The sequence below is a fragment of the Arachis hypogaea genome, chromosome 16 (genome assembly GCF_003086295.3).
Source record: "Arachis hypogaea cultivar Tifrunner chromosome 16, arahy.Tifrunner.gnm2.J5K5, whole genome shotgun sequence".
Classification (NCBI taxonomy): Eukaryota; Viridiplantae; Streptophyta; class Magnoliopsida; order Fabales; family Fabaceae; genus Arachis; species Arachis hypogaea.
Genome location: NC_092051.1, coordinates 150,817,781 through 150,834,637, shown reverse-complemented (window position 1 = coordinate 150,834,637; position 16,857 = coordinate 150,817,781). Strand labels below are relative to the sequence as shown.

The 16,857-nt window shown below is 36.8% G+C and overlaps 3 protein-coding genes across 4 annotated transcripts; all 3 read left to right on the top strand.

Moving 5' to 3' along the window:
* Positions 1-1,599: 1,599 nt before the first annotated feature.
* On the top strand, positions 1,600-6,300 carry LOC140179752 (probable methyltransferase PMT28). 2 transcript variants are annotated; one of them, XM_072219496.1, is made up of 9 exons: positions 1,670-1,969; positions 2,123-3,238; positions 3,324-3,473; positions 3,776-4,046; positions 4,148-4,240; positions 4,373-4,547; positions 4,641-4,883; positions 5,117-5,317; positions 5,695-6,300. In XM_072219496.1, exons 2-9 carry the CDS (start codon positions 2,372-2,374, stop codon positions 5,891-5,893), a joined length of 2,199 nt encoding a protein of 732 aa, XP_072075597.1. In that variant the 5' UTR covers positions 1,670-1,969; positions 2,123-2,371; the 3' UTR covers positions 5,894-6,300. The 2 variants fall into 2 exon arrangements, with proteins under 2 accessions (XP_072075596.1, XP_072075597.1); XM_072219495.1 differs by having other exon boundaries at positions 1,600-3,238.
* A 118-nt stretch (positions 6,301-6,418) lies between these two features.
* On the top strand, positions 6,419-10,462 carry LOC140179754 (S-adenosyl-L-methionine-dependent tRNA 4-demethylwyosine synthase-like). Its single transcript, XM_072219498.1, has 8 exons — positions 6,419-7,552; positions 7,812-7,927; positions 8,335-8,510; positions 8,763-8,953; positions 9,037-9,123; positions 9,401-9,558; positions 9,663-9,873; positions 9,959-10,462. The coding sequence occupies exons 1-8, from the start codon at positions 6,707-6,709 to the stop codon at positions 10,112-10,114; spliced, it is 1,941 nt and encodes a 646-aa protein (XP_072075599.1). The 5' UTR covers positions 6,419-6,706; the 3' UTR covers positions 10,115-10,462.
* Positions 10,463-12,941: 2,479 nt separating this feature from the next.
* Positions 12,942-16,232, top strand: LOC140179753 (uncharacterized). Its single transcript, XM_072219497.1, has 3 exons — positions 12,942-14,590; positions 14,667-15,725; positions 15,823-16,232. The coding sequence occupies exons 1-3, from the start codon at positions 13,922-13,924 to the stop codon at positions 16,099-16,101; spliced, it is 2,007 nt and encodes a 668-aa protein (XP_072075598.1). The 5' UTR covers positions 12,942-13,921; the 3' UTR covers positions 16,102-16,232.
* Positions 16,233-16,857: the final 625 nt, after the last annotated feature.

The following is a 16,857-nucleotide window of genomic DNA, read 5'->3' as shown; positions in this document are numbered from 1 at the left end:
TTGGTAACGTATACTTTTCTCTTGGTTAAAACTAAATACACACATGGAGGAGTACGTGGAGAGTACGTGTTTTGCTCTCCTAACGAACTTATCATATACAATCAAATAACTACGTGCCAACCCAGATGGCACAGGAATCTCTCCACAAATCTCTCTAAACAAACTCACTAGAGCAGTTATCACATAATTATCCCACTAAGTAACAACTCCACAATATTAGAGTAATCGTACTACAACAATTCTATAAATACGTCCACCTCCAATCTTAGGTACACAACACTATTCATTCTGAGTCATTTGATATTTATCTTATACTCTTACTAACTTGAGCGTTGGAGTCTCTTTGCAGGTCCCAACCTCCTCTGGTATTCCTTGACGGGCTGAAGTATAGCTCGGCATATGTGCTCTTAGGACAGAAAACTCCATACACACGGAAGAAGGAGTTATATCTCGGCACTAGAAAGAGTTATACCTCGACTCAGATTCCTGGACAGAAACAATAACCAATAAAATTTATTATTTTTTTAATATTTAGCTTACACTTTTTTTTGGTGACTATTTGGCTTACACTTTAAACATTAAGTATTAATTTCATTATAAAATTTTAATAATATAAAAAAAATATCAGCTCAAAATATTAATCTCTAATATTTCTTTAAAGTTAAGCACAAACGTGCATTGTTTTACACACAACTTGTTATAAATAATCATAGTACATTAAGACTATCTTTTCATTGAAATTTTTTATAAAAAATCATATATTATATTATTTATTATTATTTAATTATTAAATTTAAAATTTAACTTATAATTTAATTTGTTACATTTTATTTTATTCATGAGTTATTATTTAGTGAATATTTTATGAATAATATATGTTTAAAATGAAGTTTTCCCTAAACCATTGGAAACACAAGATGTGGAGATTGGTGGGGGAAGATGAGGCAAAAAGGAAGTGATGAATTTGCCTATTCTTTAATTGTATGAGATTGATAATTGTTTGTACCATAGCAATTGCTTGTTATTAGCAAGTCAAAGCCACATTACCAAGAGTAATGTTATTTGTACAGAACATTGGTTGGATCCTTTTGGACTTTTGGTATGTTTGACACATTGTCATCACCCCCATGCTCAAGCAATCAAACAACATGGTGGTGCTAAATTATGTGCACTAGCAATTGCTTATTTGTACCACACCCCTCCTTGTAGGTCAATGAAATGATAAACGGGGTGTTACAATTTTTTGAGGAATTAGAATTTAAAAGTGTGAAGAATATTTGCTCAAACTTTCTTTAGCTAAGTGTATTATTGTAAATTAAATCCTCTTAAGCATTGTGGCATATGCACTAATTTTCCCTGTGAATTTATATCACAATAAAGATACATTCTTCTTCTTTAAAACATTAATATTATTTATCTCACAGTAAATATATTTAACAATAAAAGATAGTATTTTTAATCTTATATAAAATTACATTAATAATTAAAAATATCATTAATTTTTATAGAGAGTAAAACATTCACACAATGACACAAACCCAACAATATTTTTTATTTTATTTTTATTCATTTATTGAAAAGAGAAGAAAATTTACAACAGATGTAAACACCCAAAAAAAAAATATCTAATACTTGGAGTAAAAGACTTCCATTGACAAAAAAAAAAAAAACCCACCAAAGTTGATGCTTTTGCTTTCTTACAGTTGAAAGCGCTGACTAAACAGTAGTTGTCTCTGTACTTCTCTTCATTCCTCAATCGAATCTCAAACTGATATTAGCACGAAAAAAGGAAGGGGAAAAAAAAATCATCTTTTTAATCTCTTCTTGATTTCCACCTCCAATAACTCAAACACCCATTTTCTATTTTTGCCAAAATCTCATTTATTTCTATTCTTTTCTTCTTGAGTCACTTTGAAACTGACACTTCTCCTATCAACAGTAACACCTTAACTATCTTCACTTTCATCAGGTACGGTGCCTTCTCAGATTTGAGAATTTCATTTAAAATTTCACTATAAAGTGCCTATTAGATTCATATATGATAAATCTAGCTTGGTGCCTATTAGGTTGTGAGTGAATATTGCTATGTTTGTTCTCAACATTTTCTTAATCTTTTACTTAGATGTAGATGAATAAAGCTAGCTTGTGCTGAACTTCAGATTTTTAGATTAAGGGTGTGTGAGAACTGAGAAATTTACTTCATTGTTAGCTGATTTTGCCCCAATTAGATTAGCTAGAGTGTAGTGGATGTGGATTTGTGATTTTAGATATAGTGGCTTGACTCGGTCTGATTCGATTCGATTCGATTCGTGCAAGATTAGTTGAATTCTAGAGGATTTTGGGATAGTGGTGAATTTAGAGTGAGTGATTGATGGCCATTGCAAAGTTGGCTAGGAAAGTGAAACGCCCATATGGGTTATGGGTGAAGATGACAGCTGTGACAATGTTGGGTTTGTGCTTCATCTTTGTGTGGGGGGTGTTCTCGAATTCGTCTTCGTCTATTACCACACAAAGGGAAAGCTTTGAAGACATTATAGAACCTTCTTCCTCCTCTTCTACTTCTTCTAAAGGGGTTCAAACACAAACACAACTACCACACAAGAAGGAGGAGACTAAGGCAGAGGAAAAGCAAAATTTTGGTGGCGTGTCGAATAAGGAGAAGGATGTGTTGGGGGAGGATGAAAAGAAGGGTAATAGTTCTGCCACCGTACCTCCAGAACATGACAAAGGGGTGGCACCACATAAAAGGGTGCATAAGAATGATAGAGATAAAGATAAAGTGAGAGCAAATGAAGTGTCTGAATCTGATGGTAATGATGAATCAGATGATAAGGAAGAGAAAGAGGAGAGTGAAGGAGAGTTGGAAGGTGAAAAAGAAGGGTCTGATCGTGATGGTGAAGTGGGTGTGGATTTTGAAATGGATGATGGTGGTGACAGTGGTTTAGCTGAATCTCTGGATCAGGATTCTAAACTGTTTGAAGATGGAGGTGTGGGAACAAGCAAGGGACAGTTTAAAGGGCCATTGTTTGATCCAAATGCTAGCTATAAGTGGAAATCGTGTAGTACTCGGAGCAAGCATAACTATATTCCTTGTATTGATATTGAAGTTGGTGGTGGAAAGGTTCAGAGTTACCGTCATACTGAGAGGAGTTGTCCAAGGGCGCCAGTAATGTGTTTGGTTCCTCTTCCTCATGGTGGATACGGGTATTCGCAACCATGGCCTGAGAGCAAATCAAAGGTACATGAACTGAAAAAGTTAGATTAAGTGTTGGTGAGTTGAAGTGTATCTTCCTTAATGGTATAAACATCTTGTGTCAGTGCAGATATTGTTCAAGAATGTTGCACACCCGAGACTCGCTGCTTACATGAAGAAGCATAGTTGGTTGGTGGAGTCCGGCGAGTATCTTACTTTTCCTCAAAACCAGTCTGAGTTCAAAGGTGGGATTCAGCACTATCTTGAGTCAATTGAAGAGGTAAGTGTTCTATTAGGGTGTTGCAACAGCTAGAGTTTTATTTCACAAACATGATATATTGTTAGTAATTTGAGGACATGCGTTTTGCATTTTCCTAGGAAGCATCTAGTTTCAAGCTTGGTGTTTATGTTGCATCTTAAATATGTTTCCACTTATTGTTTACACAAGCACACTCATTGATCAGTGATATTTTCACATTCACAAAGGTGCTCTCTTTAGGAACAATAGGATAGAAATGCATCTGTGCCTTTAACAACATGATTATTTTGGAAACGTTTTGAATACTGTTCTGAATATTACAGATGGTACCAGACATTGAGTGGGGAAAAAACATTCGTGTTGTCCTTGAAATTGGGTGTTCAGATTCAAGTTTCGTGGCTGCGCTTCTTGATAGAGATGTTTTAACATTGACCCTAGGCTTGAAGCATGATCTAGTGGACTTAGCTCAGGTGGCACTCGAACGTGGCTTTCCGGCAGTAGTTAGCCCTTTTGGTAGAAGAAGGCTTCCTTTTCCAAGTCAAGCTTTTGATGCTATTCATTGTGGGGGTTGCAGCATCCCTTGGCATTCGAATGGTTTGTGTCCATTTCTTTGCACCTTTTTGAAGTAATGGTTCTGTTCTCCAAATTCTACTTATCATATTACAACAATAACTCAATTTTTCTCCCTGTTTTAGGGGGTAAGCTTCTGTTCGAGATGAATCGGATTCTAAGACCGAGTGGATACTTTATTATGTCGACTAAACATGACAGCATTGAAGAAGAAGAAGGTTGGTCAGTCTCACTTTAAATCAAACTGTTTCTTGCAGTTCATTATTTTCTTCACCCCCATCTTCTCTTTTTTTGTGGTACATTCTTGCATTGCTATACAAGTAACATTGATGCATCTTTTTCTTTTGCAGCCATGACTTCATTGACAGCATCTATTTGTTGGAATGTTCTGGCACATAAAAGTGACGACGTTGGTGAAGTTGGAGTTAAAATATATCAAAAGCCTGAAGGAAATGAGATATATGAATTGAGGAGGAAGAAAATTCCACCACTTTGCAAAGAGAGTGAAAATCCTGATGCAGCATGGTATGCTTCTGTTACATTATTTTGCCAAAACTGCTTCATGATTTATCCAACTTGGCTTTCTACATCATATGACTTACCTTATTATCTAAATAGGTATGTTCGAATGAAGAGTTGTTTGCACAGCATTCCAATTGGAATTGAACAACATGGAGCAGAGTGGCCCGAGCAATGGCCAAAGAGGCTTGAATCATATCCTGATTGGATAAGCAGCAAAGAGAAATTGGTTGCTGACATGAACCACTGGAATGCTGTTGTTAACAGGTCCTATCTCAATGGATTGGGCATTAACTGGCCGAGCATCCGAAATGTAATGGACATGAAAACCATCTATGGAGGGTAGGCCTGCGAAACAACTCGATTTTTTACTTGATGTGAAAGTCATAGAGCTTGTAGTACAGAAATACTTGTATGCTATCTATGCTCCTATAGCACATTTAAATTCTCATTCATACATGCACTAAATATACTTAAGGAGCTGCATATTTTTTTTCTCTGATACATATTTGAATGCACATGAAAATATGCTAGAAACATGGTTGATGATAATTTGTTCTGCTGCAAAAACACAGATTCGCTGCTGCCCTCTCTCGGTCTCAACCGAATGTCTGGGTGATGAATGTAGTACCTGTTCACGCGCCGGACACACTTCCCATCATTTTTGAACGCGGCCTAATTGGTGTCTACCATGATTGGTGCGAGTCATTTGGTACTTACCCAAGAACATATGATCTTTTGCATGCTGATCATTTATTCTCACGGCTCAAAAACAGGTATCAATATGCAATTTTCCTAAAGTTTCAGTTTCCAAGTGTTATTCCATGACATCAATTTTAGTTTCACTTCTTGTTCATAGTGAAGTTAGAATTATTGTGAGTTTTCACCTAGAATTATATGTCACAAAATACTAACTTATGATATGGTATTAGAGCTTTTAGAATTCAAAGTTAGATTAAGTTTTGAGATAGTGATGGTTCATGACATTATTAGAATCGACCGAACATCTGCATACCACTCAATAACTATCATAGGATAGACTCTGATACCATATTATAATTGATATAATACGAGTAATTCTATCGTATTTTTTTGTTTGCAGCATTCATATTAAAAGAAAAATAATAATAAATTTAAGGATTGAGTTTTGCAGGTGCAAGCAACCTGTATCTATTGTTGTTGAGATGGATCGAATGTTAAGGCCTGGAGGATGGAGTATCATACGTGACAAAGTTGAAATTCTTAATCCATTGGAAGAAATACTTAGAAGCATGAAATGGGAGATAAGAATGACCTTTGCTCAAGACAAAGAGGGTATCTTATGTGCACAGAAAACTATATGGAGGCCTTAAATTATTAATCTTCTTCCTTATATGCATCATGCATCAAAGTTTCTTCCTTCTACCACACCATATAAATCACAAAAATAGCCAATTCGGCTTAAATCATCAAGACCTTCATTCATTCAAATTAAAGAGTGAAAATTTGACGGTGAAAATTCACGTGCATTTATTTTTGTGTGAAGATGACAAGTTAAAAATTGTTAGATGATACTATTATCTTCATATAAAGACAACTGCATGTGAATAATTACTAAAATTGACGAGGGAGTTTTTCCATAGTCATTCTTCATCTAACAAATTCAAATGATTCTATACCTGTTTTTATTTTTACATTTTCCAACCTCCATTTGTATATTAGATTTTGTAATAGTTGTAGTTATTATTGGCTTAATGTTATCTTCAAGCTTTGTAGTGTATACCAATTTGTAAGCCAGTTTAAATCTTATAAACCATAAGATTATTTTATGATATTTTCTTAAAGGAAAATAATTAATATATAAAGAAATTTATATTAAGAAAATAAAATTGGACACTAACAAAGAGGAAGTAGATTTATAGGAACAAATAATCTCATGGTAATTTAATTTAATTTTTTTTCTTTTTGACAGAATTTTTTTTGTTGGTATTTGATTTTGTTTATGGTAAACTGAGCCCAAAACACAAGTCCCAAAAAGCAATGAGCCCATTAAAGAGGAGCCCATAATGTATTGGGCTATCATGTTTAAATTAAAGCCCATTAATCATACGATTCGTTTATGACGTCGTCGTCTTCTTCCCCATTCCTTTGTTTCAGTGCTGCAAGAGAAAAAGGAAATACCTAAAATGCCCTCTGCATTGTCTTCTTTCCCAGCGCGTGTGACGCTACTCGCTCTCTTCTCCGCCACAACCTTCTACTTCCTCTACAAGTCTCGCCGCTTGCGCCACCTCAAAACCCTCACTCTCTCTTCAAAACACACTACACGTGGCAAAATCCTATTCGTTTCACAAACCGGAACTTCCAAAAACCTAGCACAGCGCCTCCACAATCTCTTAGCCTCAAAGGGCGTCGTTTTCGACCTCGTAGATGCTCAGAGCTACGAGCCCGAAGACTTACCGAAAGAAACCCTAGTTCTCATCGTTGCTTCGACTTGGGAAGATGGGAATCCACCTTCTGGAGCACGGTTTTTTGCCACGTGGCTCGCGGAGAGCGTGAAGGATTTTAGGGTTGGGGCGTTGCTTCTGAAGGGTTGTAGGTTCGGGGTGTTTGGTGTGGGGAGTAGAGCTTATGGAGAGAGGTTCAATGCGGTGGCTAAGGGTTTTGTGAAGCAGATTAGGGATTTGGGTGGGAGTGAGGTTGTGCCTTTAGGGGAAGGTGATGTTGATGGTGGTGAATTGGATTTGGATTTTGAGAAGTGGTGTGAGAAGGTTGTTGGTTTTTTGAAAGGCAAGGTTTTGGAAAATGGGGTTAATGGTAATTTGGAGTGTGGGGTTTATGATTCTGAGGAGGAATCTGAAGGAGAGAGTGATTTGGAGGAAGAGGAAATTGTTGATCTTGAGGACATTGCTGGGAAGGTGCCACCAAGGAAGAAGACGGCAGCGGCAGCTGAGAGTAATGGTAATGGAAATGGAAAAGTGAATGGCCAAAGGGAAATGGTGACTCCAGTTATTAGAGCTAATTTAGAGAAGCAGGTATAATATCATCATTGTAATAGTATTGGTTTCAAATTGCAGATACAGTTGGTGTTGCTATGGTATTGTAACTACTACAATTGCTAAAAATTGCGGAATGTGATCTAAAAACCATTAGGTTGTGCTTTATATAATGACATCTATGGATATAATGCCGTGCAGAAATTTGCTATTTGCAAATTATTGGTTTAGAGAAGCAAGCATATTAGACTTTAGAGTTTCATATATTGGTTTATTGATGTTCACTGTCAATTTGCAGGGGTATAAAATTATTGGTTCGCATAGCGGTGTTAAGATTTGTAGATGGACCAAGTCACAGCTTCGAGGACGGGGTGGTTGCTACAAGCATTCATTCTATGGTATTGAGAGCCATAGGTAAAGTAACTTGCCTTACTGTGCTCTTTTATTTGTTTTAGGTACTGTTAGTTTCATTATGCTTGAGGTGCTACAACTTTTAGATTTCTTTTAGATGGCAACTATAGATATTTATTCACTACGTTAGTTTCATTATGCCTGACCTTCATAGTTTTTATAATACTGCACTCTGTAATGTAAGAGTAAATCTCATCACATTGTAGTGTATCAATAATTTTAAAAAAATTAACAGAAAAGGAAGAGAAGGTAATAAATAAATATATGGAAGAAAAACATGTGGTATATTATTGTTACTTTGGCATACTGTAGTAGCCTTAATTTTATTATCCAGTCATTGGTATTTTGGAATCATTTTCACTAAACATTTGCTTTTGGTTTTCCCCCTTTTTTTTTTTTTGAATGAATAGGTGCATGGAGGCAACCCCTAGCCTGGCCTGTGCAAATAAATGTGTTTTTTGTTGGAGACATCACACAAATCCAGTGGGAAAAAGTTGGCAATGGAAGATGGATGATCCAATAGAGATTGTAAATTCTGCAATAGAGATGCATTCAAATATGATTAAACAAATGAAAGGAGTTCCTGGTAAATTTATGTTTTTATGCTTGATAATTTCATAGTATGAAGCTATGTTGCTGATTGATGAACCCACACAGTTAGACAATAGAGCTGACAAAAAAGTTTCCTATTTCAATATTTTGCTAGGGGTTGCACTTTTATGCATGTAATGACTTCAGTTTTAGGACTCACCTCCAAATATATGCATGTGTGCTGTTGTGGTGGGATAATCAATATCTTTGTCATCACTTTAATTGATCCACTCTAACTTTATCGTAGGAGTTACCCTGGAGCGACTAAACGAAGGTCTTACACCACGACATTGTGCATTATCTCTTGTTGGGGAACCTATTATGTATCCAGAGATAAATACACTTGTGGATGAACTGCACAAAAGGAGAATTTCCACTTTTCTGGTGACAAATGCACAGTTTCCAGATAAAATAAAGTCAATGAAGCCTCTCACCCAGGTTTTGTGTAGCTTCCAGAGTTTCACATCTTAAAACATGCTTGTATACGAGCCAAACTTAATTTTCTTGTTTGTGTCTTGCAGTTATATGTCAGTGTAGATGCTGCAACAAAAGACTCCTTGAAGGCAATTGATAGGCCACTCTTTGGAGATTTCTGGGAACGATTCATTGTGAGTCCATTTTAATTGACAGTGAAAAACTGTGTGAAATTATATTCTGATAACAAATCATCACAGTAATCAATAACAATAAGCATAGGATGTGAAATGTGTAATTTCACTTACAGTTTTATAGAGATGTAGTTTTCCTGCCTGATGTTGCCAAGCTCTGGTTTGGATTCAAATTGAGGATCCTTAGTATATGGTCCTTTATCCTATATCAGTTTATTTTATGTTGCCATTTGATATATTCTATGTTCTCTTGATCAACTGGTCTATTATGTGCCAGGATTCCTTGACAGCCCTGAAGGAAAAACATCAAAGAACTGTATACCGCTTGACATTGGTGAAAGGTTGGAACACTGAAGATGTTGATGCTTATTACAAGCTCTTTAGTATTGGAGAACCTGACTTTGTTGAAATCAAGGGAGTTACATATTGTGGCTCGTATGCTTCTTCCTTCTCTTCTGTGCACCCTCTTTGCTCAAGATATCTTCTCGTTTGTCAAAAGCACCATTCAGTGACAATTATCTCTTGATTTTCTTTTGCAGCTCTGCCACATCAAAATTGACGATGGAAAATGTGCCTTGGCATGCTGATGTGAAAGCTTTTTCAGAGGCCCTTGCTCTGAAAAGCCAAGGGGAGTATGAAGTTGCTTGTGAACATGCTCATTCATGTTGTGTTCTCTTAGCAAAGACTAAGAAGTTCAAGATTGATGACAAGTGGTATACATGGATAGACTACGATAAATTTCATGACCTGGTAGGTGTCTGTTTTCCTGGCTTTCCTGCTATGCTGAACCGACTTTGAGTTGTTATTTTATTTATGAAACTTCATTTAAAATCAGGTGGCGTCTGGAAGAACTTTTGACAGCACAGATTACATGACTGCTACACCTTCATGGGCTGTCTATGGAGCACAGGAAGGTGGTTTCGATCCTGAACAATCAAGATATAGGAAAGAGAGACGACATCATAAATCAAGTCGCAATCAATCAGGTTAGAAAATTCGGGGAGCCCGTATACATAGGTTAAACAACCTTGGCAGTGTATTTAGCCTTAATACCTTAAATGTCACAATATAGAGTCCTGCACTAGTGATGTTTTTGAAATTGAGATTGGAATGATATGTTGAGCTTTCCCATTTTTGCCCCTTTTGATTTTCTCCACTCAATCATTTTCTTAGATTCCAATTTCATAAGTGATGTTTTTAGTTTTGATATATTACTATTATCACATATTAGTGGTAAGCTATATCACTTGCAGTTAATGACTGTGTTTATGTCTTGTATCCAAATTTTACCACTTTGTATTCTTTGAAACCACAGTGGTATAGAATGCTTTTTCAATTATTTGCAAGTGCCGTATGTTAGAAGTCAGATTTACCTTTTTCTCGCTAAAACATGCCTTCACATTGCACCATCTTTTCTGGGAATTTTCCTTAGTAGTCCCTATCAATAATTTAATTAATCTGCCATCTTAACCTTTAGCTCAAGACAAGTGTTAGGACCACTTTGTCTGATTTGTGTGCTAACCTACATAAATCAAGGTTATTTTTGTAATTAGCTACGAATATAAATTATTTTGTCTTTTTTAGTACTCATAACAATAACTACCCTCCCCAATTAAGGGCAGTAAATTCACGAGCACAAGCTCTCTTCCCATGTTTGAGTTGTTTGAATTTTTGAATTGTTTATAAGACTAATTTGTAATCTCCATGTTTGCTTTTCACTTAAATTCTTATGGGGGTAATTGGGAAATGATTTATCTTTCTAACTACCAAGTAAGAATTGGTTATTTTATAAGATTAAAAAACATTGTTGCCATTTATTTCTTCCTTTAATATTTTGGAAAAGGATTTGATTTTCATATTACATTAGTAAAAATAACTATTTTTCACATAAATAGTTATTAAAAAACAAATTTATATCCTTTAAAGTGAGAAAATTGATAAAGTAGTAAAGTTAGGGGTTAATCACCGTTGATTTTGTAACTTCATGAAATGTGTACCATACTATCTTAATTTAAGAGTGATTAACTCTTCATTTTACCACTTTACTAATTTTTTACCTTGGAGGATCTTGATCCTTGAAAAATAGATAAAATTAGATGACTGTGATTTGTGAAAAATATTTCATACTATTAGACAATCAAAATTAAATTCTTTGAAAACTGTGTAAAATGATTCAATTGGTAATCATACTGCTTTTAGTTTTCACAGGATTGAGATTTTTTTTCTTTTTTTGACTGAAACACTCAAAATCTAAGAAGCATGTCTTTGTAAATGGTGGTCTATACTTAAACTCATTTATTAGTCATTCTCAATATATCGAGAGTGATAAAACAAGCAAAACAATATAGAAATGGATTGGACAGAATAAACCCTTGATGGAGGAAAAGTTTTAGTGCAATATTTATGGCCCTCGATGTACAAATTGCACGGTGGGCCATTTCTATCTAAAATTTATAGAAAAGTGGTCACTACTCTTTCACACGCTATGTTATATGCTTGTCTTTATTAACACAATCTATTGTGTCTATTTCTGATTTATTTGTTTAAGTAGTGCATGGAAATTGCAAACCTTACTAAACCTAGCAAAAGATACCATAAACTAGGACCAAATACATGACCTTGTGTAGCAAGCAATCATATTGACACTAGGTTTAAGCATTTGTGTAACATGAAACTATACAAGTAAACCAAGCTTTAGAAGATTTGCTCTTTTTCTCCAACCCGGGGTTTTACCGACCAGCGTCGCTGGCTACATTGGGCAATACAGCCAAAATGTCAGATGGATGTTACTTGGCTATGTCGGACAGTCTGATAGAGGGCTGTCCGAATCTCCAGAAACCCGAAATGAGAGGCTGTTCCTTTTTCAGTGAGCGTGCACTAGCCATTGCTGCAATGCGCCTTATCTTAGGTACTTGTGGGTGCAAGGCTATGGTGCCTCTTCTTCTAGACGCGATCTTTTGGCTATGGCTCGCCCCTTTTGGAATATCGAGTTGATTCCTTCTAGACACGTGGCGGTAAATAATAATCTGGAAATGCCAGTAATCATTGAGCATCCGGCTCACATTCTTGTAGAACTTCTTGCTCTACTTGCAGTATTAGGGTTTTCATTTTTCACTGCAGTTCCTAGACAATAGTCTTTTAGTAAGGCCGTCTTACCTATTTTTTTTTTGTGGTCAGATAGATTGGATAACCTCCAATCTTAGGTATCACAACACACTCACGCTACACACACCCATACAACACTAAAAGGCTCATATTCAACACTTGGCACATTCACCAAGATTTGAACCTAGGTGCAGCATATTAAAAAGCATATGGTTTTATCAATTGAGCTAGGGCTGTCTTCTTACTTGTAATTTTAAAACTCTTTTACGGATCTACCAACTCAGTAATTCGGTTCTCTCTTAGCTGACGATGCTCAATTTTGTGAATAAGATGATGCAAGAGTTAATTTTTCCATTTGAACTCTTAATCAGACCTTTAATCTAATTTAATAAATAGAATACAAGATGTTATTATGTTACCTATGTATGATTTGGTTGACTATCTTGGATTTTGATTGGGTACACAGAATATTCCGGCCAATAAGAATAAGACAAAAAGCTAGAATTTTGTTGGGGAATTTTGGAATTGAAACACATATAATATATGACGACAAAGTTTTTACATCAGGTCTATAATAAGTTCAGATAATTGAAAATTTTGACACAAAAAAAAAAATAATTGAAATTTTGAATACGTTAATATTTTCTAATGAAAAGACTCCACTCATAGGACACTTATTTTTTACAAGATATATCATAAAATATTTAATCGTGTTTTATTTTTTTTTTTTCATTTTTGGGTCAGAGAATATGTTCTAATTTAAATAGGTAAGTTTTTAATTTAAACTAAGAGAAGGTTTTTGTTTTTTTTTGTTTTTCTGTTTTTTTGTTTTTTTGTTTTTTTTGTTTTTTTTTTAAAAAAGAGAGCTCGACACATTAAACGTAAATCTTATTACAGTAGAAAACTAAGAAAATAAAACAGAGACTAAAGTACTCAACAAAAGGTTACCATATTCTTTGAATACTTTTGACTTATAAAACACAAAAAAAAAAAAAATGATGAAAGCTCATGAGCTTTTGGTTTTTCAAATGTATCTTTTTATAGATGCTGTGGGATGTGACACTTCCAAAAATTTATTTGGTAAAGAATAGAATTGAGTGAAGAATGAAGATATTTATTAGATTTTCACTAACTTGATGAATCGGGACAACATCCTTGCAAGCTTCATGGCATTGATACTTGCTCAACTGCTTATCCACTTCAGAAGATTACTTATTCTCTGTAGAAAACTAGAAATCATTGCATTTGAACAACCAATGCCACACGAATCCAAGCCTTGCGTTTCTAAATCAGTACCTCTATTACTGCAATTTGTGGTCATGGTGCATATAATTTAGAAGCATTGACATCTGTAAACTCTAGATTGTATCCCTGCTTTCTTTGTTTTTTACAGACGACCTTACTGCAGAAGGATTATGGAATGAAAACGGGGGAAATGCAGAGGAATTGATTATCGACCTATCATTTATCCTTAATACTTTGCTTTAAATTCCAAACTTGATTTGTCAACACTCATCAGATTTGAGGGAGGTTAGGTCTCCTTAACAACTTATTAGAAGAGATAAATACGCTAAACACAAGGCACTTTTTTATGCGGCAAAGTTAAAAGGGGGACGGGAGGGGTGCGGAATTTGCATATCCATATCCAATTCCATTTCAGTGATTCCTAATCGTATCATAATTCGACGCCGCCATGAACAACAATGATCGGGTGCTGTCAATCCCACTGAAGAAGACTGATCCGGTGGAGCTGTACCTGCCGTTACGTAAGTTGGTAGCCTCAAAATACTCCGAGAGCGATGCACAAAAAGTTGAAAGCGTTCTCCAAACCCTAAACAAATGCCGCCGGGACATGGTGGAGCCTAGAGCGGACCTCTCCCTTCCCATGCAACGTGACTGCCTCCTCCACTACTTCAAATGCCTTTCCATGGTTGAGTCACTCTTCACCTCTCTCTCCTCCGACGCCGACCCCATTCTCTTTGTCTGGTACGACGCCTTCAACCCTGACCATCAGGATGGGGTCTCCTCACAGCGCAGCGCCATCCAATTGGAGAAGGCCGCTGTTGTCTTCAACCTCGGAGCCATCTACAGCCAGATTGCTGCCTCCTGCGACCGTACCACCGCCCTTGGCCGTCACCTTGCAATGGAAGCCTTCAAAGTTGCCGCCAATTTCTTCCTCCAACTCTGGCAGGTTTTTGCCAAGGACGTGGTCGCCACCCTCGATTTGACTCTCGTCTTCGCGGAGTTTCTGCAGCGCCTCTTCTCCGCTCAGGCTTCCGAGCTGGAATTACGGGAAGAACTGAACAACAACGACGCCAGTTACGCTCTCCAACAACACCGATGTGCCCTATCGTTTATATCGGTCAGTCTTCACTCTTGATTGATTTTACATTTATTCTTCATTCTAATGATGATGAATTGATGATGATGATGTTTAGGTTTATAAGCTTTATCGTAGAGCATATGCACTGATACCTACTGATTCGGCTGCACGGAAACATGTCCGCTCTTTTGACCCAACCTGGGTAACTCATCTTTACCAGAAGAAGAGATTCTTTCAGGCAGAGGCTCGTCAGAGGCAATCATCCATCCTACCCGAATCCGAGCGACCTGGAGTATACTCAAAGGTCGAATCTTGTGCTCTTGATCATGATGCAGAATGTATCCCTGAGATATTAGTTAGAGGGATTTGCTGCAGGCCCTCGAAGAAACACAAGCTGATGTACGGAGAACGAAAACGAACACGAAAACAAAGGTACATTGACCTCAACCTCTCGGAGTACAATCCTTTCAAGATGATGAAGTATGGAAAGCTGGTGGCTTACCCATGGGACATGCCTCCTCCTTATCCAACAGATTCGGCAATCCTCTCATCTTCCTTGTCTTCTTTGTCATCAGATATTCTTGCATTCATTCCTTTGAAGAAGAGTGAGCCCTTGAATCTCTATGAGTCCCTGCGCAGTTACTTTGTCCTCAAATACTCTGAGAGTGTGGCAGAGAGAGTAGATGGCCTTCTGGAAATGCTACACAAATTGCGCAATGAGATGCTGCGTGATGACCTTTCGCTACCCCTTCGCCGTGACTGCCTCATGCGTTATTACAAATGCCTTTGCATGATTGAGCCTGTCTTCCCTATGAATGCCTCACCCAACCCACCTATCTTTGTTTGGTACAATGCCATCAACCCTCAACAGCACTCTTCTCAGCATAACATCCATTTGGAGAAGGCCTCTGTTCTCTTCAACCTGGGAGCCCTCTGCACCTACATTGCTCTCTCCTGCGATCTCACCACCGTCCAAGGCCGTCGCCTTGCCATGGACGCCTTAAAGGATGCTTCGTATTGGTTCCATCAACTGGCCATGTTTGAGTCTCGCAAGGCATCTGGCACCATTGACGTGTCACGATACTACATCCATGTCCTAGATTTTCAGTTTCTCGACTTGGAATTGAAGTTTCGTGTTCCCCAACCTGATGAACCATCATTATCTGGATATCCTGTATGTATGATCATCTACCGTTTCAGTTGATCTTTTCTTAGTACAATTGATTGATGTCAATCTTGATTTGTTAAATTGTTTGATTGAGATGATGCAGGTTTCAGCTTATTATCCGTCGACATCTGGGCCTCCTTTAGCTTATGATCCATCGAGTGATGTCACTCAACAATTTGTTTTAGGGTATTCTAATGCTCACTCCCTGCTTCAAGGGGTATGTGAAATACCAGCACCATGCTTAGACCTTCTCTCTGAGGTTAGCCCCGTCAAGATTAAAGATGGAAATCTTGTGGCCAATGCCGCAACCTTAGAGGGCACCAAATTTGGCATTGGAGAACATGAGCTTGCAGGAGACACAACAACTGTAGCATTACCGTAGAGAAAAGCTTTAGTTGGCACAGTGTTTTTTCTTTACAAATTTCTCTCAAACCCCTATGTGCATAAGAATTGATAAACTGAGAATTACACAATTAAAACTTCAATCAATTTCTGAGTTCTTCATTACTTTCATATTTCTCGTACTATATATTTAAGCCTTAATACATATACCATATGTCCTTATTGGATATAATATATTATGCAATGTTGTATTATATGAGAATTAAATTATCTGTTATAGATATGACTTATGATAGAATGAAATATTATCATGTTTTATATTATAGAGCCAACCCTACCTAACCAAAAAAATATATTCATATCCTCTCTCTTCTTTAATTTCAATTGATAATTTCTCTCTACTTTCCTCAAGTTCTCATATATATTATTTTGTAATCAATCATCCCTCAAAGTCAAGAAACTAAAACAATCATAAAGTGTGTGTGTCTCTTTTTGTGTCTATATATATATATAAGTAATATTTAAATATTTTGAAGATGATTCCAAGAATTGACACTAGTAGCAATCAAATTGAATCCCCATAATCAATTATTAATATGTATGCAAACATCAAACTAATGAGGCCAAGACATGGTAGTTGTTACGGTGGGTAACCGGAGATTAATAGAATAGATGGCGCTAGTTGGCCCAATCGTCCGCGGATGGTAGTCTCCGAGCTGGTTCGTATGCTGAAGTCTCCTTTCGACTTGTATGCGCGAATGGATGGGGGGTGGTACCTGCAAAGACACTCCGATGC

Bases quoted from the DNA above. Each gene is read 5' to 3' on its own strand.
- LOC140179753 (XM_072219497.1), top strand. From the start codon at position 13,922: ATGAACAACAATGATCGGGTGCTGTCAATCCCACTGAAGAAGACTGAT. The intron at 14,591-14,666 runs GTCAGTCTTCAC...GATGATGTTTAG, and splicing joins GTGCCCTATCGTTTATATCG to GTTTATAAGCTTTATCGTAG. The intron at 15,726-15,822 runs GTATGTATGATC...GAGATGATGCAG, and splicing joins CATCATTATCTGGATATCCT to GTTTCAGCTTATTATCCGTC.
- LOC140179752 (XM_072219495.1), top strand. From the start codon at position 2,372: ATGGCCATTGCAAAGTTGGCTAGGAAAGTGAAACGCCCATATGGGTTA. The intron at 4,047-4,147 runs GTTTGTGTCCAT...TCCCTGTTTTAG, and splicing joins CATCCCTTGGCATTCGAATG to GGGGTAAGCTTCTGTTCGAG. The intron at 4,884-5,116 runs GTAGGCCTGCGA...GCAAAAACACAG, and splicing joins ATGAAAACCATCTATGGAGG to ATTCGCTGCTGCCCTCTCTC.
- LOC140179754 (XM_072219498.1), top strand. From the start codon at position 6,707: ATGCCCTCTGCATTGTCTTCTTTCCCAGCGCGTGTGACGCTACTCGCT. The intron at 7,928-8,334 runs GTAAAGTAACTT...TTGAATGAATAG, and splicing joins TATGGTATTGAGAGCCATAG to GTGCATGGAGGCAACCCCTA. The intron at 9,874-9,958 runs GTAGGTGTCTGT...ATTTAAAATCAG, and splicing joins ACGATAAATTTCATGACCTG to GTGGCGTCTGGAAGAACTTT.